General features: G+C 37.0%; 1 protein-coding gene across 5 annotated transcripts in view; it reads right to left on the bottom strand.

Annotated features, from left to right (window-relative positions):
• St7 (suppression of tumorigenicity 7) overlaps positions 1-20,115 on the bottom strand; it is a 204,289-nt gene that overhangs the window by 101,140 nt on the left and 83,034 nt on the right. For all 5 annotated transcript variants that reach the window (XM_048340114.1, XM_048340111.1, XM_048340110.1 and 2 more), the window contains exon 2: positions 7,480-7,562. In XM_048340114.1, coding sequence (XP_048196071.1) covers positions 7,480-7,562 — 83 coding nt within the window. The remainder of the gene's footprint in view (positions 1-7,479; positions 7,563-20,115) is intronic.

Genomic DNA, 20,115 nt, shown 5'->3' with positions numbered 1-20,115 from the left:
ATCCCCCCAAAATGATTTAGGATTCCCAAAGGGCAGAACTGCAGTAGTTCTACATCAATTTCTTTAAACCCCTGAGAAAGTAAGAGAGAGGCCAAAACCTGAAGGTAGCTAAGAGGTTACTAGGAACTATAAAGTCAATAATGAAGTCACAGGAAGATGGACACTGATGGGAAAGATTGCAGAGGAAATATGGAACTGTCTGGTAGTCTATTCCCAGATGAAAAGACTGACAAAATGACACCTTCTCTAAGTCTTAAAAATGGTATCTGATGTCAAGATTTTTAACTAAAATATACCATCTAAACTTAAATGAGATAAATGTTGGCAATTGGAAAGTATTACAATATTTTTTTCCTTTTGAATTCTTCTGTAAATCTTTTCCTCCATATCCTTTGATCCTTTCAGGTCCCTCCCAATTCTCAGGACCGATATAACTTAAAAAAAAAATCACTTGGTGGGCTGGGAATATGGCCTACTGGTAAAGTATTTGGCTCATATATATGAAGCCCTGGGTTTGATTCCTCAGCACCACATATATAGAAAAAGCCAGAAGCGGCCCTGTGGCTCAAGTGGTAGAGCAAAAAGAAGGCAGGGATGGTGCTCAGGCCCTGAGTTCAAGCCCCAGTACTGGCAAAAAAAAAAAAAAAAAACCCACTTGGTTTTTGTATGCTTTGTTCAGGAATATTGAATAACTAGAATGGGTTTTGACTTCTTGCTTCCTAAATTTCAGCCAACTCTTTCCTAGTCACTTGCTGCCCTGAATAGTTCTGGTGGCTATGAGATGAACTGTCATTCCTACCCTCCCATCCCTCTTACTGGCCAGTTGTTATAAAGGCTTGAAAAAGATAAAACACAGAAAGGTAAGCTGTTTTCAAGGTCTAAAGTCTACTGCAATATCTATATGTTTACAGGATGGAATCTTCTATTGTAGCACTAATTACTATGGTCTAGTAGAGAGGGTCATTCTCCTGAGAAGTCAGAGGCCATTAAGAATTAGAACCTAAACTTCTTCTGAAGCCTTGCCAGCTCATTGCTGGGATGGCACCTGTTTTCTAGAGATCTTTCTCTAGAGATTTTTTATTCAAGTAATGTTCAAAGTCCATTGTTTTAAATAAGCTTCTCAGATAATTCTGATACAAATAATTCATTCACTCCTGAATCTTTTGTGCAGTCAACAAATACTCTCTAGTATGTACATTGACATTCTAAGTGCAAGATACATGCTGGAACACTGCTGATTATTCCTGTGTAGAAAGGAAGAGAGCAAAAAATGTTCACACAAATAAAATAGAATTAAACATTGTGTTCAATGTTGGTTCTTGTTCTAAATGGGCTTTATTTGACCTAATTGATTGCCAACCCCCCCAAAAAAGACAGAAAACACACACACAGAGTCTCCCGAAGAAGCTTCCAATCTTCCTCCCTACCTCTTTCTATTGCCTTTTCTTCTCGTTCCCTCTGCCCTCACTCCTCTCTTTCATATCTACCTGGCCTATTTCTGTGAGTCCATTAAAATGAGAATATCAAATGCTATAACATTCTATTCTCTATCTCCCAGCTAGCACCTTTAATGAGCGGCAGAATGATGTTATGCTAAAGCAATGTAAATTCTAGTCTTCACCCCATTTTTTACCCACCAAGGGTCCTGAGCCTAGTTCTTAGGTTTTTGCTGGTATAAATCAAATTGCTTTAAGAGGTTAGTTGTTGCCTCATTACCTGTCTTAAAAGTCTGTCAATATATGCTTCAACATAAAGTGACTCCCGCCACAAAACCCTAAAGGGAAGTTTTAGCTTATCTGTCATTATCTTATTCATCTTCTTCACTTTTACCATATCTAGTTATTAATTAGATCTACTCAAATGCTCATGTTCACACACTGTGACAATATCAACAATATCAACCCACTCACTTTGCCTGGCAAAAGATAATTAATTTTCATGGTAAACCTAGAAGCTGTAATCTGATGAGGCTAAATGAGCCTCAGTTTCCTTCTATTGTCTTCAGGCTTCCCTGCCATCTGGCAGCACCTCTCTTATCCTGTCTTCTAGAACCATGAGACAGGGTGCTTCATAACAGACACAATCTGACATTCATATGCTGCTCCCCACACTTACAGCACTTCTAATGAAGTTTCTCCAAGTGTTTTTCCACTTTTAGTTTCAGAATCACCACATGAGTATCAAGCAAAATACTACCTCAAGTGCAGGTGAAATTCTTCAGATGAATGAAAAAAAGTTGAAAGATAACATAACAATCTTGTTGAACCGGAAGGAAAGGTGAAAATAGAGAAATGATTATACAAATCTCCCCACTCGTTTGCACTATTAACTTGTCAAATTATTTATTCTTTGTGTCTGATTATACTCAGCCCAATAAAGGCAAGATAATATCTGCCACTTGGAATTTCAATTAACACTAAATAAAAAAGCACACCAAGTGCTCAGTATCTGGCATTGAGTTAGAATGCAATAAATAGGCCTTTTGCTTCAATAATTTCTATGCAATTATCATCCTTTCTACCACTTTCCCCAAAACATATCTTTTTAATATTCAACCCATGAATTATTTTACTATTTTAATTTTCTGTTACAATCTTGACTTCTAAAAATTATGCCCTGGAAGGCGCTCTCTGTCTCTGTCTGTGTGGGGGGGGGGGAGGGGGGAAATATATGTAAAATGTATCCATAAGCATTAGACACTGATGACTCATGCCTGTAATCCTAGCTATCAAGAGGCTGAGATCTGAGCATTGTGGTTCAAATCCAGCCTGGATAGGAAAATACATGAGACCCATCTCCAATTAAGCACCAAAAAAAGCCAGACTGGAGCTGTGACTCAAGTGATAAAGTGCTAGCTTTGAGCCAAAAAGCTCAGTAACAGCACCCAGACCCTGAATTCAAGCCCCAGGGCTGAAACAAAAACGACGACGACAAAATATGTAGGCATAGGAACATGTCCATACACACGTTAATAGGGATGCAAGGATCTATATACAAATGATAATACAACATACTGAAACTGAAATTGCTCCACCTTACCAATATTTTGAGAAAATAAAGGGGAATATTTCCTTCATATATTTACCTTTCCACACTTAAAAGACAATCCAAAACTGAGATGTTCTCTTCTGAAATAAACACTGCTTGAGAGGCTATGTCAAGCAGATTGGACATTTTCTTGCTAGCAACTAAAAGACAAAATTGGCAGGTTTGGAATTTGATGACAGATGCAGTTCATGCTGTTGGAAGTGGACCAGGACAAGAAAGCTTGTACCAAGCATACAAAGGGGCCACTTGAGATAAAGCAAGGGAGAAGGCTGACTGGATAGGGTATTGTGGCAGAACTAAAGAGAAGAGTAGAAACAATTCACTGCTGGTGTCAACCCATCATGCAAGAGCTACCAGCGGTCTCTAAGAGGATATATGCCTATTTTAAAATACACTGGTGTAAAAGACAGCAACATTAGTTTTTACCTCTCTTCTCTTCCCCTTAGACATCAAATGGCACGCTAATTTCAGTTGGCAGCATAGGAATCCCAAGGTTCCCAAATAGCCAATTTCCTTAGTGGCAGCCTTCTATTTCAAACGTTCAGGGCAGGCTCTTAGAACATTGCCCACGGGAGTGCAGTTAGGTAATCACCTCCCTGGTGCCAGGAAACAAACCACTAATCATACCATGCACACAGGTTTTTGCAAAGCACCTAATCCTTTACCTCAGTGCTGCCTCTCCCTGAAATGTACTGAGCAGGGTAATGATAGCATAGAAACCTCATCCTGGGTTCATTTCAAGACCTTGCAAAGCCGAATCCCGAGAGGCCAACTGATACCAGTGTCAAACAATTTCTAAGACAGAGCTTAAAGCTATCAAGAGAGATTATCACACTGTAGTTACTCAGAACAGGCCAGCAGTTCTGAGAAAGGTCTTTTAAAATCTTCCTCTATAAAGAAGCTCTGCTTCCAGAGAAAGCTATAAGGTAAATGGACCATAAGACAGCCCAGCAGTAACCACCCACTTTCAGCAGGTGTGCTAAAACAGGAGAGGAAGCCACACCAGCCCAGATTCCAAAAGGAAGATGGTGCAGGGAAATCTCTGTTTTGAAGGGACTTTACCATCCCTGAGTTTGAAGGGAAATAACCCCTGGGCCTGATTTACCAGATTGAAGGGCAATAACTCACACTGTGGTAATTGATTTATGGCTTATAAACCTACACTAACACATTGCTAGAATAAAATCAAGACCTGCCATTTGTTCAGCAGGAAAGAAAATCGGCTGGCACCTTAATCAGGAAGGCAGTGAAATGAGTGATAAGAGAATGACTGACTGGGCTCCAATCCTGCTCTACCCTCTGCTAGCTGTGGAGTCTAAAGCAGCCTACTAACTTGCTGGTTCTATCTATTTAGCTATTTTTCTTGTAAAAATAGAAAGACACTGGCAATTTCCTGATTGCCCTCCTATGAAAAGTAATGTGAGTAGCCTAGAAAGTACTTTAAGTCAGTACCTGGCACACAGTGAGCATCAACGAAGTAGATGCCTCTAGAGAAGAGGAATGAAAGAAAACTGTCCTTTCATACACCAAAGGAAATAACTAGTTATGAGTTGTTTTTTTAAGTCCACTTTCATTTTTTTATTTATTTAATCAAAAATATTTCAGAGCTGTTTCAGCAATAAAATGTTAATATTTAAAATATGTTTAAAGTATACATGAGATTTATATTTAATATTTAAAGTATACATAACTATTAGGTATAGACTTGCAATATGGCTTTCCTAATCTTGGAAAGTATACATGCTAAAAGATTTCCTTGTTTTCAGAACACTTTAAGGGTTTATCAAGTATGTGAAATCACTTGTTAAGTCTGAAGTTTCCTCAGTTCATTTAATAATTCTAAGGTGAGAACCTGAAAATATGGGTTCCAGGCCTGGCTCTGCCACAAAGTAACCACATGAATTGTGCCCAAACACTATTTGTAATAATAAAAGTTAATGGCATATATTAATTGCACAAATGGGCTTCACTCTGATAGTTAACATGCACATATGTATTTTTGACAAATTCATCCCAGTTACATTCACTACTCTGTCTCAATTCTTTTTTTTTTGTTTTTAAACAGTTTTCGGTGGATTTTATTATGTTATTTTCATATGTATATGTAATGAACTTCATAATTCTCCTGAAAAACTGTATTTTCATCTCTTTAGAAGCCTCAAATGTTTCTTCTGAAAAACAAAGAGTTTAGGCTGCAAGACCTAAAAGCCCTAGAAAGTCAACTCTCTTTGATTCTCCCAGGGGGCTCGCTTCCATCATTATCCACTGAAACTGCCCGTCCCCCATCTATTAATTTCCTTCCCACTGACTATTACTCTTTGTTCAATTCGGGATTCTGTGCACTCTCCATGCATAGTAGTTTCTTTCTTTAAACAGTAAGCATACTGTCTCCTATTGAAAATTTTCTGCTTGACCAAGAAAGTTTGAAAATTTTGAGCGAATCATCTTCAATGTTCACCCTAATTTTGTTCTATGGTTTTCTAGCAAAACATTTTCCCCAGATTTCTCCATTGCTTATTCTCAAATATTCCTTAAACTCAAATCTCTCTCCTCTCTCTCTCCTCTCCTCTCCTCCCTCTACTCTCCTTTCTTCTCTCTCCCCTCTCTCTCCCCCTCTTTTTCCCTTCTCTTTCCCCCTCTCTCCCCTCCTCTCTCTCTCTCTCCACCCCTCTCTCTCCCCCCCTCCCCTCTCTCTCTCCTCTCTCCCCACCCCTCCCTGTGCCTGGGCATTATACTGGAGTTCTTTGCTCAAGGCTAGCACTCTACCACTCAAGCCATAGCTCTACTTCTGACTTTTTCTGTGATTAATTAGAGATATAAGAGTCACACAAACTTTCCTGCCCAGGCTGGCTTTGAACCGTGATCTTCAGATCTCAGACTCCTGAGTAGCTAGGATTACAGGTGTGAGCCATCAGTGCCAGGCTACTTTTTCTCTTTTAGACAACTTATGTTGCTCTTCCAATGAAGCAAATTCTTTAAGCTTTTGGTCTCTTAAGCAATGGTTGTCAGACTTTCAGATTTTATATTCTATTAAAATTTCTCAGTTCCCCACTCACCCTACCAAATTTGAAGACTAGTGTGAGGTTGCTAAAGTTCTCTACAAAGTAATTATATTAAAATAATGCTATTATTTCAAAATAAAATCTCAGTGTAAAAAGTAGGAATGGAATAATCTCAGAATAAAATATAGTCCTAAAAAAGAATAAATTTATGACCAACTTATAGCTTTAATCAACAACTCTTTAGAGGGTCCTTTTTTTCCCCCTCATGTATTTATGAAACAGGAAAGATACTTCAGAGACACATGAGTGGGTAGTATTTAAGAGGCAACATAGTATAAACTAACACCTTGTTTCAACCCATTTTATGGCAAAGCTTTAACATACTTCCCTCACCTTGGGTTGATTTTTGCAGCCAACACACAACTTTCTATTTGGAATTCTTAAGCTATCAGCAGGAGTTAATATTCTTCACATTTCTGGCTGTATGAAACTCACTTTAAACATCTTGTATAAACCATGTAATACAACAGAATAAAGTGAGCCTGGATATATACTCATTAAAAAAGTATATCCCCCTACATGACCACCAGCCCTTACATCTGTTTGCCCATTTCTGTCCTGTATTTCTTTCTCTGTCTATAAGTTCAATATTCCAAAAGCTTCAATCATTCTAAATATATTTATATACTTTACTCCACATATTTGCAACCTTCTTCCCTACAACTTTCATTTTTCTACTGATCATTGTTATATTAATTCTATGTTTTATCTTGTGCCTACTTCTATAACAATTTGTGCATTATGTAAATATGTACATTATACATACATACACACATATAGGCATATATTTACACACATATATGTGGGAAAAATGTTTCCAAAGCCCCTTTCTCCTTAAAGTCCATTTAATTGTGGTAGGCTGAGTTTAGATGGTTCCCTTTTGTAATCATTAGAATAAACACTTGAGGTATTACAATTTTACATTCCAGAAATTATTATAGAGTATAAGGTAATGGATCCATGATAATCATATTATTTTTGTCTGTGTGGGATTTTTAAGAAAGAAATAAAAAAATATAAATATTGAGAGAATGCAAAATGCAATGGGAAAATAGTTAAAAATGCTACAATCCATGTCATATTTCTACAGAACTTGATGATGACCAATACGTATTGATGACAGCATGAAAAACTTTTAGCTAAGCAAACATACTGGTTTTACAGTATCATAGACATTAGAAATTGATACAATTTTTTTCATATCCTCAGTTGTCTTTTATTTCAACAAGTTATATGAATGTGTAAAACTATGGTACAAGACCATTACTGCAAAGTATGGGCAAACATTATTCCAGATCTTTCTTGTATATACACTAGCATATATTAGCAAATCAATATGTTTTTAGATTAGAAAGATTCTACCACTTACCAAAATAAGCCCGGATATTAGTGAGGAAGTGCCTGTCAGGGCCACGTAGAACTTTGGTGTTAACGTATTCAAAAACATACTCACTGGAAAAACAAGAAGGACAAAGGAAGAGCAATGCATGAGTATGACAGTGAACCAACTCTTTCATTTATTTTTCCTTCTAGTGAACTCATTAGTTTCTGCTGATTAGAATTCTTAGAATCATAGAAAAGTCCCATTAAAAAGGGTAACCAAACCAAGTGCCAATGGCTCAAACCTATAATCAATCCTACCTAATCAGAAGGCTGAGATCTGAGGACCAAGGTTCAAGCCAGCCCAGGCAGAGAGATCCATGATACTTTTATCTCCAGTTCACCAGCAAAAAGCCAGAACTAGAGACATTGCTCAGCAGGTTATCTAGAAAATGTGAGGTGTCCTGAGTTCAAAACCCCAATACAACAAAAGGAAGGAAATGAGGTGGGAAGGAAGGAGGAAAGGACCAAGAACAAAACAAAACAAAACAATAAATGGTAAGTAAGAGGGAAGCAGCTTCTTTGACAATTAAAAAAGGGGGTGGGGAAGCAGCTTTTGCACACATTTTATAGGACCTGACATTAGAGCCCTTGATGAGCCAATGACCAGTATTTCAACCCTAGAACAAATGAAAAACAACCATAGTAACTACATTGAGCAGTGTTTATAATACTATGCATAAATAATCCTAAGAAGGAAGGTAGATTAACAAGTTCTCATGTATCAATAAGTTTTCTCAAATTGCTTAAAAAGCTATTACACTGCGTATCAAAATACCTTGATTCAATGGGAGGAAAAGGATGAAAAGTAAAACCACCAAAAATAAAAGTTCACTGCCAAGCACCTTCCTGTACCCAATTCCCACCACTAGTCTTATCAACTATATAAGTAATCTGACTGATTAATTAATTAAAATATACATTTTAGGTCATTGCCATTTTAGTAAGATATTACAGAAAATTCAATTATTTCCTAAACAACCATAGCTTTAATGGGCTTCTACAAGGATATTCACATTTCTTTTCTGATTTGTGAACAGGAATCACATCCAGTTCAGTTTTAGGATAGTTTTTAGAAGTAGGATTTTGCTGAGCTCAACCAAGAAAACAAATTGATGCAGTCAAAATGAATAAAAAAATGTATTCACTCATTCAACAAAGTTCTATTTATGAATAAGACCACAGATAAAGAATGAAAGAATGACTCAGGCACAGTTCCCACTTCCAGAAGCCCACAACACAGCTGGGAAACACAGAAGTAAACAAGCAACTACCATGAAGTTTAATAAGTGCATAGACAGATTGTGTGCACAAGATATTACAAAATCCAAAAAAGGAATGAACTCTGGGAACATCAGAGAAGATGTTCTGGAAAGGGCAACATCTAAACTGAGTTCTGAAGTCTATGTGAAAGTGAAGTAGACCAAAGATGGCAGAGAAGGGATAAGAGGACAATTTGAGCAGAGGATGGTAACAATAAAGAAACAATAAGGAGAAAGCGAGCTTGGCCTTTCTAAGCAGATGCAGTGTTAAAAAAGGAAGTATCTAGAATTACAGTCCCTTTACAAAGACTAGGATGCAAAAGGGTGCACTGATTTTGTTCATCCTTGCTATCTAGACATCCCCACAACAAATCCTCCCTCCTCCCTCTGCACTCACTCTAAGTGATTCTGTTGGGCTGTCATCTGTTGTTTGCCATTACCAGCAACTGAACAGAGATTTGAGGAGGCTTTGTTTGGCCATTGAAGATAGATAGATAGATAGATAGATAGATAGATAGATAGATAGATAGATAGATAGATAGATCGATAGATAGATAGATAGACAGACAGACAGACAGATAAATCATTTCTTGTGCAACACTCACTAACTGGAAGAAGCATGTTTTCTAAACGTAAAAAAAAAAGTATAACATACAGTGTCCTAGAGCTTGTAACTTCTAGGTGGAATCTGAGGTAGCCAAAATTCTCAAAACCTTCCTCTCCTCACTATGAATAAGCCTACATTTCCCATTATTTTTTAAAGCCATCAAAATAGAATATTTGCTTGATTTATTGTTCTATAATTATGAGCATTCATATCTGTACTATATACTTTTCAGTTGGTTTCTGAGAAGATGAGCACAGCAGTCAATGAAATAAATTTATAAAAGAGAGAGGAACAGTTCTGCATTATAAGAGCTTCAATAGATCTGCTCTTATGAGCTCTACATAGCACTGATGACATAAAGCAACAAAGGAAAAGATTTACTGAAATTCACTGATTCACTTGAGGCAAAGACACCAAAGTTATTTAAGAAATGAAAAAATACTATTTCACTTTATAGAGAGATTAAAAATACACATGTCATACTCATTTGTTTTTACTTAAGACTATATAACAATCATAATAAACAAAATGTGTTTCTCTGTTATGGAAAGCTGACTGGAGAGATGATGGTGTGCATTTTTAAAAAGAGACACAAACAGAATATCTGTACAGGGAGAGGTGCTCATTAAATTAATATTATAGTCCTGTTGGACATTTTGGCTAATTGCATTGGGCGTCTTTATGCTCTTCCTCAGAATGATTCTGTGACAGACATACCCTAAGGTAATCCCAGTGATCACCCTCATCCTCCTGACAATTATACCAGTAACCACTTCCCCCTTGAGTAGAATGGGACATAGAACTTGCTTCTAATAGCTATATAATATTGCACCTTCATAGCAGATACAGTAGAAACTTACCTTGCTAGTTTAACAAAGTGGCGATAATAATAAGTCTGTGTGGTAAAAGAATGCAGGAAGCCTCTACAGCTGACAGTAAGAAAGTGAAGTCCTTAGCTCTAACAACAGTGATTTCAGCCAACAGCCTCAAGAAGCCTCAAAGAGCTTCAAAGCCTCAAAGAGGCTTCATTCTTAGCTGCCAGTTGAAATCACAGCACAGTAAACTCTTCAGTGTTGTGCAACCCAGCTAAGTCACACCAGGCCTGGACTACTGACCCTGTGAGATAATAAATAAATTTGTAGTAATTCAATATGCAGCTATATAAAACTGACTCAATCAATGACAACTCATGGAAAATAAAGCACATATTTGGTAATGTTTGCCAATTACAGTATACCCAAAAAGGATACAAGAAAGACCAAGTCTATATACACCAAGAGCTTCTTTCTCAACTCTTCATAACTGAAATGTAATTTCTATCTCTGCCACTATAACATTGCTCTACATTCTGATATATAATCCTTCTTAAAATATGCTAATATTAAAGTGGAGGGTGAGAAGGTTCAGAACACAGGACCTTGTGCTTGCTAGGCAGGTGCTCTACCACTTGAGCTATGCCCCTATCCCTTTTTGCTTTAGTTATTTTTCAAATAGTTTCATATTTATTCCCAGGCCTGCTTTGGCAGCAATCCTCCTATTTATGTTTCCCACATAGTGAGGATGGCAGGCATGCAAGTACCACCATACCCAGCTTTAATTTGTTGAAATGGTGTTGTGCCTTTTGTCTAGATTGTACTCGAGCTACAATCCTTCTAATCTCTATCTCCTGCTCTGCCCTCTCCTCTTCCTCCCACCCCCTACAAGTAACTGGTATCAGAGGTATGAGCCACTGCACTCATTGGAGAATATTTTTAAATATGGAAATAAAATATCTTCATTTTACCTTAGTAAATAACCTTTTTCCCCTGTGTAATTTCAAATATAACATATGTACAGTTTATAAGATCAATTTTACATGTTCGAAAAGGATTCAAAAACACACCAGGGAGCTTCTCCTCTCCTTGATCTTTTTCCTGGTCTCCTTGAGTTGATAAAATCTCAAATGTGTATGTATCCCAATTCCCTTAATAAATCCTGTAGCATTTATGTTTGCCAAAAAAAAGCACATGGGAGTATATTTTTAGAATAGTTCCTATGGCAAGAAATCCTCATAAATCATTCTGTCTACTCTTCCCTCTACCCTTGATGTTGCCTTGGCAACTTTACAGGTATCTTGTTTCTGCATTGCCGGGCATCTGGCTCCACTGAGGAATGGAGCTGACCACATTTTTCCCTTTGTTCTTTTTTTCTCTGATGTGGTCTGAGAAACTACACTGGAGCAGACTATATAGGTGTGAACAACAAAGTGTTCAGTCTTCATGTCACCTTCTCCCTTGCTGGCGGGAGACCATCTGTCAATCTTCCCTCCCATCATGAAGGATTACTGCTCAAAGTCTGGTCACACAGCCTTAATAACCCTAAAGAAGAACTAAAGCAAAATCTCATTTCATCTTTTCCCTTTATTTTCAGTGAGAAAATTCTATTTTGGTGAAGAACAGGAGAAATACCTGTCCAGGTCTTATTAGATATAGTACCTACAATCCATAAAATACCTGGATAGTGTGAGATGTGTGCTCAGCAGATTCACTGATGACTACTCATTCATAAATTAGTACCAGATATTATGAGACATAATCCTCTCTTAGCAAGATCTTGTCTATGTAAAACCCTTAGAAATTAGCTATTTGGGATAGTTAGGGATTTTGCCTATTAAACACCACAGACACATTTGGAAGTACAAAATTATAAGAAAATCTTAACCAACATGTACCTATACACTTGATTACACTCTTAAATAAAATGTTCTATATATATTTCAATGTTTCATTGGTAACTCTAATTCACCAAAATGAACATAAGTTCTATTTCTGTGTCAACGTGCAATTATGTTTTCAGAAACAGTTGCCATACCCTAGGTTATTTTCTTGCAAAACAGATGTGCTCTTTGAGTCTTTTCACACTAGTTGTTGTTATCTGACATAGTACTCAGGCATTATTTGTCCTTATCTGCCTACTTTAAACTTCTCTCTTTTTTAATGTACTACTTAAAATCTCTTGACTTCAGAGGAAGGTAACCAGCTCAACAGTTCAATAGATACATTTAACATATGTTTAATGCTAGGTCGTATGTAAAATTTGGGGAGATACAAAGATGTATGACACAGAATTCTTATCCTCAAGGATCTCTGGGATTCATGGGAAAAACAGACATGGGGACAACTAACAGGCAACTATAGTTTTGAGTGTTACTCCAGAAATAGAGCTGGTGCACCTAACTCATCCTTGGACAGGAGATGCAGAAAGAATGAGCATCAAAGAATATTTCTTTAAGAAAGTTGATAAGCAATGTCTGAAATGATGTACAGCAGGATCATGCTGATAGCAAAAATAAGGGACCTTCAGTAATCCTTTGATGCTCTCAGTAGTTCTTATGTTCATTCCCCCCCCCCGCAAAAAAAAAAAAGTCCTCCAAAAAGCTACTCCCAGCAGCACCAGCCATGCAAAAAGTGCTAGGACTTTTCTAACATCTTCAGAGATTTGGGTCTCTAAATTTTATTTCCTCTTTCTTTACTGAAAGTTACGCAGAAAAATGTTACAGAAACCTGCACTGTTAGATTTACAAAGGTTACATGCTACAAAGCTGCATGCAACAACTCATTACTCAGTTTACTGGAACAGGGATAAAAGAAGTATCAAAATATTGGCAACAGTTAGTTGGCTGAACAAATAAAAATTAAGTGTAAAACATGGCAATAGTTAGAAAAGGTAAGAAGTATATTAACAATAAAAGTAGAACAACAATTTATATTCTAAAACATCTTTCAGTAAATGATCTACATTTGTTAATGTTAGTAGTTTACTAAATTATCCAAGCAGCACATAGGTTACAAAAAGCATAAGACAGAACTAGAACAATGGTGGAATGTAAGATGATAAAGAGATTGCCCACACAAATGACATGGGACATAATATGAAACACATTAGGGGAAGGTTAGTCTACAGATAAACGTAGAAGAAACAAATAATACTGCTACCAGGTAGATCAGAGAAAACTAATGAGTGAAATGTCCTTGGTCTGGGTTATTAAAGAAAGCTCAGCTTTAAAAATAAAGATCAGCTTTGAATGTGATACTTAAAAGAAGAAAGAGGGCCTGGACTCTAGGTAAATTACATAGCATACAGAAAAGGATTAGGCTACAGAACAGGGTGGATGAAAAGAGGTAGGAGAAGAGATTGCTAGTCCAAATGCCAGGCCAAGAAAGGTAAATTAGCCACTCTACCCTCCCTGCATTTCTGAGCATCAAACCCAGGGCCCTGAACCTGCTATCATGGAGGCACACAAGTCCAAAAGTGGATTTTGTGTAGCACAATGAGACGGAGCAGAACTATGACTAAAAAAGCCATGTATGGTAGCAGTTTGGGGAATTATTTCACAGGGAGATCTGTAATACCAGTCAGGTATATCAGATATTGCATGGGTAAATTCAACAGGATATAACTCTTGGCAATACAAAATACAGGTTAACAGTCTAAGGAATCTTGGTAATGTAGAACCAAAGGTCACAGTGAAGGGAGAAGGAATTATGGGAGCAAGTATAGGATATTTTTATAGGCAGTCAGGAAGTAAAGAGTAAAAAAGTTTATCATGATATGTAACCTTTATCAAAAGAAAATATAGCTAGAAATCTAATGGGTTGACAAGTGAATTAAAAATACAACCCAGTTGGCTGGGGATATGGCCTAGTGGCAAGAGCGCATGCCTCTTATACATGAAGCCCTGGGTTCAATTCCCCAGCACCACATATACAGAAAACAGCCAGAAGTGGCGCTGTGGTTCAAGTGGCAGAGTGCTAGCCTTGAGCAAAAAAAAGTTAGAAGAAGCCAGGGACAGTGCTCAGGCCCTGAGTCCAAGCTCCAGGACTGGGGGGAAAAACAACAACAACAACAACAACAACTGTGGCTCAGATTCAATAAAAACATATTTATAAAAATAAAAAAATACAACCCAAACTTTTCATCATGAAGGCTAGATGAAGAAGTTCTGGCAGGATGGACAGACAGCCACATAGGTAGAAATTGGCTCCAGAGAGTTTCTGTGGGGGAGGGGGTGTGAGGAGCCAGACAGACAGACAGACAGACAGATATATAGATCAGGTGAGGGAAAAACAATCATGCTAAGTGAAGTGAGCCAGACCCAAAGAAACATAGACTCTATGGTTTCCCTCATTGGGAATAATTAGTACACGTCTAGGATAATCCTTGCAGAAGAGCACAATAGCGCAGTAGCAATGTACATATGAGCACATAAGATGATGCTAAGTGAAATGAACTCCAAGTTATGGAAATAAGTGGTTTATCATTGTTGTTATTTTCAACATACCATGTGAAATTATGCCTTTTATCTTTTGTATTTCTTTCCCATGGTTTTACCCCTGATATTGCTGTAACTGATTTTAGTACCCTGGATATTGTATATACGTGTATTGGAACTAGGGAAGGAAAAGAGAATACCAAAACCAAGAGACAAAGGACAAAAAGACAAACCAATGCAACAGAAATACTTAGAAAAGTATATGGGTGTATATAACTCATGGGGGGGGGGAGGGAATGGGGAGGGAGGTGAAGGGGAAATGAGGGAGGAGGTAACAAGTTGGATAAGAACTGTACTCACTGCCTTACGTATGTAACTGTAACCCCTCTGTAAATCATTATGACAAAAAAGAAATGAAAAAAAAAATAAGTAGCACTTCTAAGAAATGTACTGCTGATTCATTTTCATACCACACTTTTGTGAGATATAGGATTAATCATTAGAAATACATCAATTTTCTGAAGTTCTTCTTTTGATATACTTAAGAAAAAACTTACAACTCAATGAAGTACTTGCTTTGAACTTGATAACTTCACATATGTATATTCCTATTTTAACAGATAGGATTATATGACAAAGTAGAACCCACTCTGTTATAGTCTTTCTTTCTTTTAAAGGAAATTTTCTTTTCTTTACTTTTACATTCAGGTAGTTGTACAAAGAGTTGGCATTCAATAAAGAAACTTACGAATACTATGTCTTGATAAATGTCATCCCTTTCAAGATTCTCATCTATCCTTCCAACCTATCCTTTCTCTCACTTTCCTTAATTTTGTGGGATATGCATTGATTTTTTTTTTTTTTTTACCGCAATCTGTCTTGTTTTCTTCATTGGTCTATCCCTTCTCCCCTTGGTCCCTCCCCACCCCTTTCTTGGTATTTATTTTACTGAACTTTGTATTCTGTTCATTCTGAATTTTGTACTTTCTATTAATTTGCTTGTTTTGTTTTGCAATTCTCTGCTATCTTAAGAGTAGAAGAGTTTGCTCCAAAGGACAATGATAACTCAAGAAGGGAGTGATGCTAAATTTTCTTTTCATCACATTCTCTGAAAGTTTGGTGACTAATTTACTTCTCTTTTGAGGAAACTGCTGCCCCACAGAAGATGGACTGCTGGAAGCTGTGATAAACTGTTTCCCTCTGGGTAAAGGACCATAAACCAGAGATAAGAAGCCACAAGAGAAACCACCAGACAGGCCAGTGTTTTAGTATTTAGCTGCTCCAACTGCCCGGCTTTCTGAAATAAGCTCTTTGCTTCATTATTTTTAATTCTAGCAACTACATTTAGCTTCATAGTTGCATCAAGTGACAAGTTATTATTTTAGAGGGCACCTAAAATTACTCCTGCACACTTGGGAAGTGGCACTGAAAGTGAAGTTTAAGTAGTGTATCACAAATGTCTACATGTGAGATGGAGAATGGAGCAGTGGTATTTTTAAATGTCAGTAAGCTAGGTTCTAAAAATTTCTCTAAAAAGATGCATCTAAATTCCAGATAGAGGTTATGTTCCTAATACAAATGCTGGTGGTCCATGGATGGCATTTTTCATTCATCTCTAGTGTTATTTTCTTAAATGGTTTCAGACATTTGTCATTTTTCATTGAGAATGATTTATTCACCTGAAATGCAGTAAACAAAGGGCTTTTCTTTTGTTTTGTTTTGCTGGTCCTGGAGCTTGAACTGTGGGCCTGGATGCTGTACTTGAGCTTCTTTTGCTCAAGGCAAGTGCTCTACCACTTGAGCCACAGTGCCATTTGGGGCTTTTTTGAGATAAGAGTTGCATGAAGTTTTCTTCCTGAGCTGGTTTTGAATCATGATTCTCAGATCTCAGCTTCCTGATTAGCTAGGATTACAAGTGTGAGCCACCAGTGCCCAGCACAAATTGCCTATTTTAATTAGTGATTGCCTAATGCCTAGATCTGTAGAATGCATTCAGTTTGGGGGAGTGGGGGGAGAATTAACTAATAAACAATCTACACAGTAAAAAAAATAGACACAATGGGATTATATCAAATCAACAAGCTTCTGCACAGGAAAGAATACAATCAACAATGAAGAGACAAACTTCAGGATAGGAGATTTGTAAACAGGCTTAATACTTAGAATATGTAAGGAACTCGAATAATTCAAAAGCAAAACAAATAGTCAAGTTAAAAATTGGGCAACAGGCATTGTTGACTCAAATTTATAATCCTAGCTACCCAGAAGAATCATAGGTTTGAGAATCCAGGTTTGAAAGCCAGTCTAGGCAAACAAATCTGAGAAGCAAATAACAAGTCAAAAGAAGAAAGGGGGGGGGGGGCAGGCAGGAGGGGCAGGGCTGGGAATGTGGCTTAGTGTTAGAGTGCTTGCCTAACATGTATGAGGCCCTGGGTTCAATTCCTCAGTACCACATAAACAAGAAATAATTTTAAAACTTAAATTTTAAAAAGAGCCAGAAGGGGAGGTGTGGCCAAAGTAGTAAAGTACTAGCTATGAGTGAAAAAGCCAAGTGAGAGCAAGATGCCCTGAGTTCAAGCCCCAGTACTGGCAAAACAAACAAAAAACAATAGGCTTCTTCAAAATTAAGAAGCGTGAGGGAAGGAGTAGGTAAGGAAGGTATAGGTAAGACTTTTGTTTTGTTGTTTTTTTGCCAGTCCTGGGGCTTGAACTCAGGGCCTGAGCACTGTCATTGGCTTCTTTTTTTGCTCAAGGCTAGCACTCTACCACTTGAGCCACAATGCCACTTTCAGCCTTTTCTATATATGTGGTGCTAAGGAATCGAACCCACGGCTTCATGTATACAAGGAGAGCTCTTTACCACTAGGCCATATTCCCAGCCCATGTAAGACTTTGAAAGTGGTGGCATTGATCAAGATATATTGTGTTCATAAACTGCTTTGTTAAATGTCAACTCTTTTGTACAACTACGTACAGATTAATAAGAAGGGGCTGGGAATATGGCCAACTGGTAGAGTGCTTGCCTTGCATACATAAGCCCTGAGTTCAATTCCTCAGCACCACGTATATGAAAAAGCCAGAAGTAGCACTGTGGCTCAAGTGGTAGAGTGCTAGCCTTGAGCAAAAAGAAGCCAGGGACAGTGTTCAGGCCCCGAGTTCAAACCCCAGGACTGGCAAAAAGATTAATGATAATAATACAAAAAGGAAAACAAATATGACAACAGATATACAAAAAATATACAGTTTGACTAATCATTATGGAAATATAGGTCAATACCTCAGTGAGATACTATCTCACCTGAATTTGAATAGCTATTGCCACCCCCCCCAAAAAAGACAAAAAGTAACACATGCTGCAGAGGATGCAGAAGGGAAAATATGATATATTGTTGGTAGGAATATAAATAAATAGTCATTATGGAAAATAATTCAGAAGTTCCCCAAAATATTTTTTTTAAAGGAGGGCCAGGTTCAGGATATAGCTCAGTAGCAGAGTACTATCCTAGAATGCATAAAGCCCGAATTTCAATCCCCAGCACTGGAATAACATTTTTGTAATTAAAAACAAACAAAAAAAACAGCATTACTATATGATGTGGTAACTCACTAGTAGTTATATGTCCAACAAATGTCCAAAACAAAAGAATGTGTTAAAAAGGCATTTTCACTCGTGTTTATTGAAACACTATTTACAATAGCCACAAAATAGAATCAACCTGAGCATCTGTGAACTGACAAATAAATAAATAATATGTGATATACATAACTTATACATAAAAAGAAATGAAATCCATTTGAAACAATATGACTGAACCTAGTAAACATAATACCATATGATCTTACTCTTAGGTGGAATTTGAAAAAGTGCCATTTTCAGAATTTGAGAGTAGAATAGTAATTAGCAGAGGCTGGAGAGGTAGAGAAGAAGGGACAGCTTGATCAATGAGTTCTACCATATTCCTAGAAATACAGAAATAAGCCTGGTGTTCTATTGCATGGCACAGGTGACTACAAATAATAATGTACTGCATATACTTTTTAAATCTAGATAAAAGAAATATGTTACAGGAAATTGCGACATACAACCATATTTGAACATTACTTAATGTGTACATGAACAGAAATGTCACAAATTTCATAGACCTGTATATTTTATGTCTATTTTTAAATGATAAAAAAATTAAGTAAATTAATTTTTTAATATCAGAAGGATATATCAGAATTACTTTACTTTTCAAAATTATTTTCCTCTTACATTTTTTGGGGGAGAGGGGGGAAGATTGTAGGTCCTAGGGCTTGAACATCAGGACTAGGTGCTAGGTGCTGATTCTGAACTTTCATTGCTCAAGGCTCGCATTCTACCACTTGAACCATACTTCCTTTCTTGCTTTTTAGTGGTTAACTCATAAAGTTTCCTGCCTGGGCTGGATTTGAACCATGATCCTCAGATGGAGCAGCTAAGATTACAGGTGTGAGCCACCAGTGCCCAACTTTTTCCACTAAACTTTAAAAATACAATTTTCTTTTAAATCATGCCTTTTATTTCTACCAAAAAAGAAAATCAATAGACAGCCCTGTTGTAATGACCTTACAAATATTTAATAATATAAACTTGTACAAACTAACAAAAGTAGAGACAATAGCCCAAAGAAATATTTAACATGACTTCTAAGAAAGCACAGTAAAGGATTTGTGAAAATTTCCCCTTAGTATTATTCAGATCATGATCTGCAAAATGTCCAATGCCATTGTTATGGTGACAAAAAAAAAAAGTTGACCAAGTAATACTGTAAATATTTAAATTTATCAAGAGTGCACCGCAGAGAAAAAAACCTGATTAGTGTCTGTTAAGCATATACTGAATGTTAGTATCAGGCCTGTGTTATATGACTAAGTTGTATTTTGGCATATTTTATGCAAAACATTATTTTTTAATAATTTTTATTTTTTAACTAGAATTTTTCCTCCCTAGCTGTCTTTGCTGTAGAAAGTGAAAGGTACAACTCTGAGTATCTTCTGACATGCATAAAAGCAATACAAACAAAATCCCTACATAGAATATCCTGAATCTGACAGTACCCTAGGCAACTGCATAGCAAACAGTGGTAACACAGGTGCAAGCCATAAATACTGTTCACTAAAAGAAGTGGGGATAAATGGAGACATGTCATTACATGACAAGGCATGCTCACTGGTGTAAATGCCTTCTGAACAGTGAAAAGCAAACAGAAACAAAACACAGACACCATTAAAATGAGCTTTCCCTGAGGCTTCATCACAGGCAAAACCAGATTTAGATATGATGAGAATGTAACAAGAGACAGATCACAGCTGTAGAGAAAATCAAACAGAAACCCAGCTACTCAAAAGAAATATTCAGAATACTTAGAGAAGAGTGTGATTTTAAAATAAATTCACTGGCATGAAACAACAAAGTACTAATGAGTTGGTGCGCTCCCTTTCTAAATTCTTTTCAGTTTGGAGTTTCTCTTCATCTCTTCATTT

This window comes from Perognathus longimembris, chromosome 2 (assembly GCF_023159225.1).
Source record: "Perognathus longimembris pacificus isolate PPM17 chromosome 2, ASM2315922v1, whole genome shotgun sequence".
NCBI classification, from domain to species: Eukaryota; Metazoa; Chordata; class Mammalia; order Rodentia; family Heteromyidae; genus Perognathus; species Perognathus longimembris.
The sequence above is the reverse complement of the archived record's forward strand: the minus strand, read 5'-3'. Positions and strand labels throughout refer to the sequence as shown.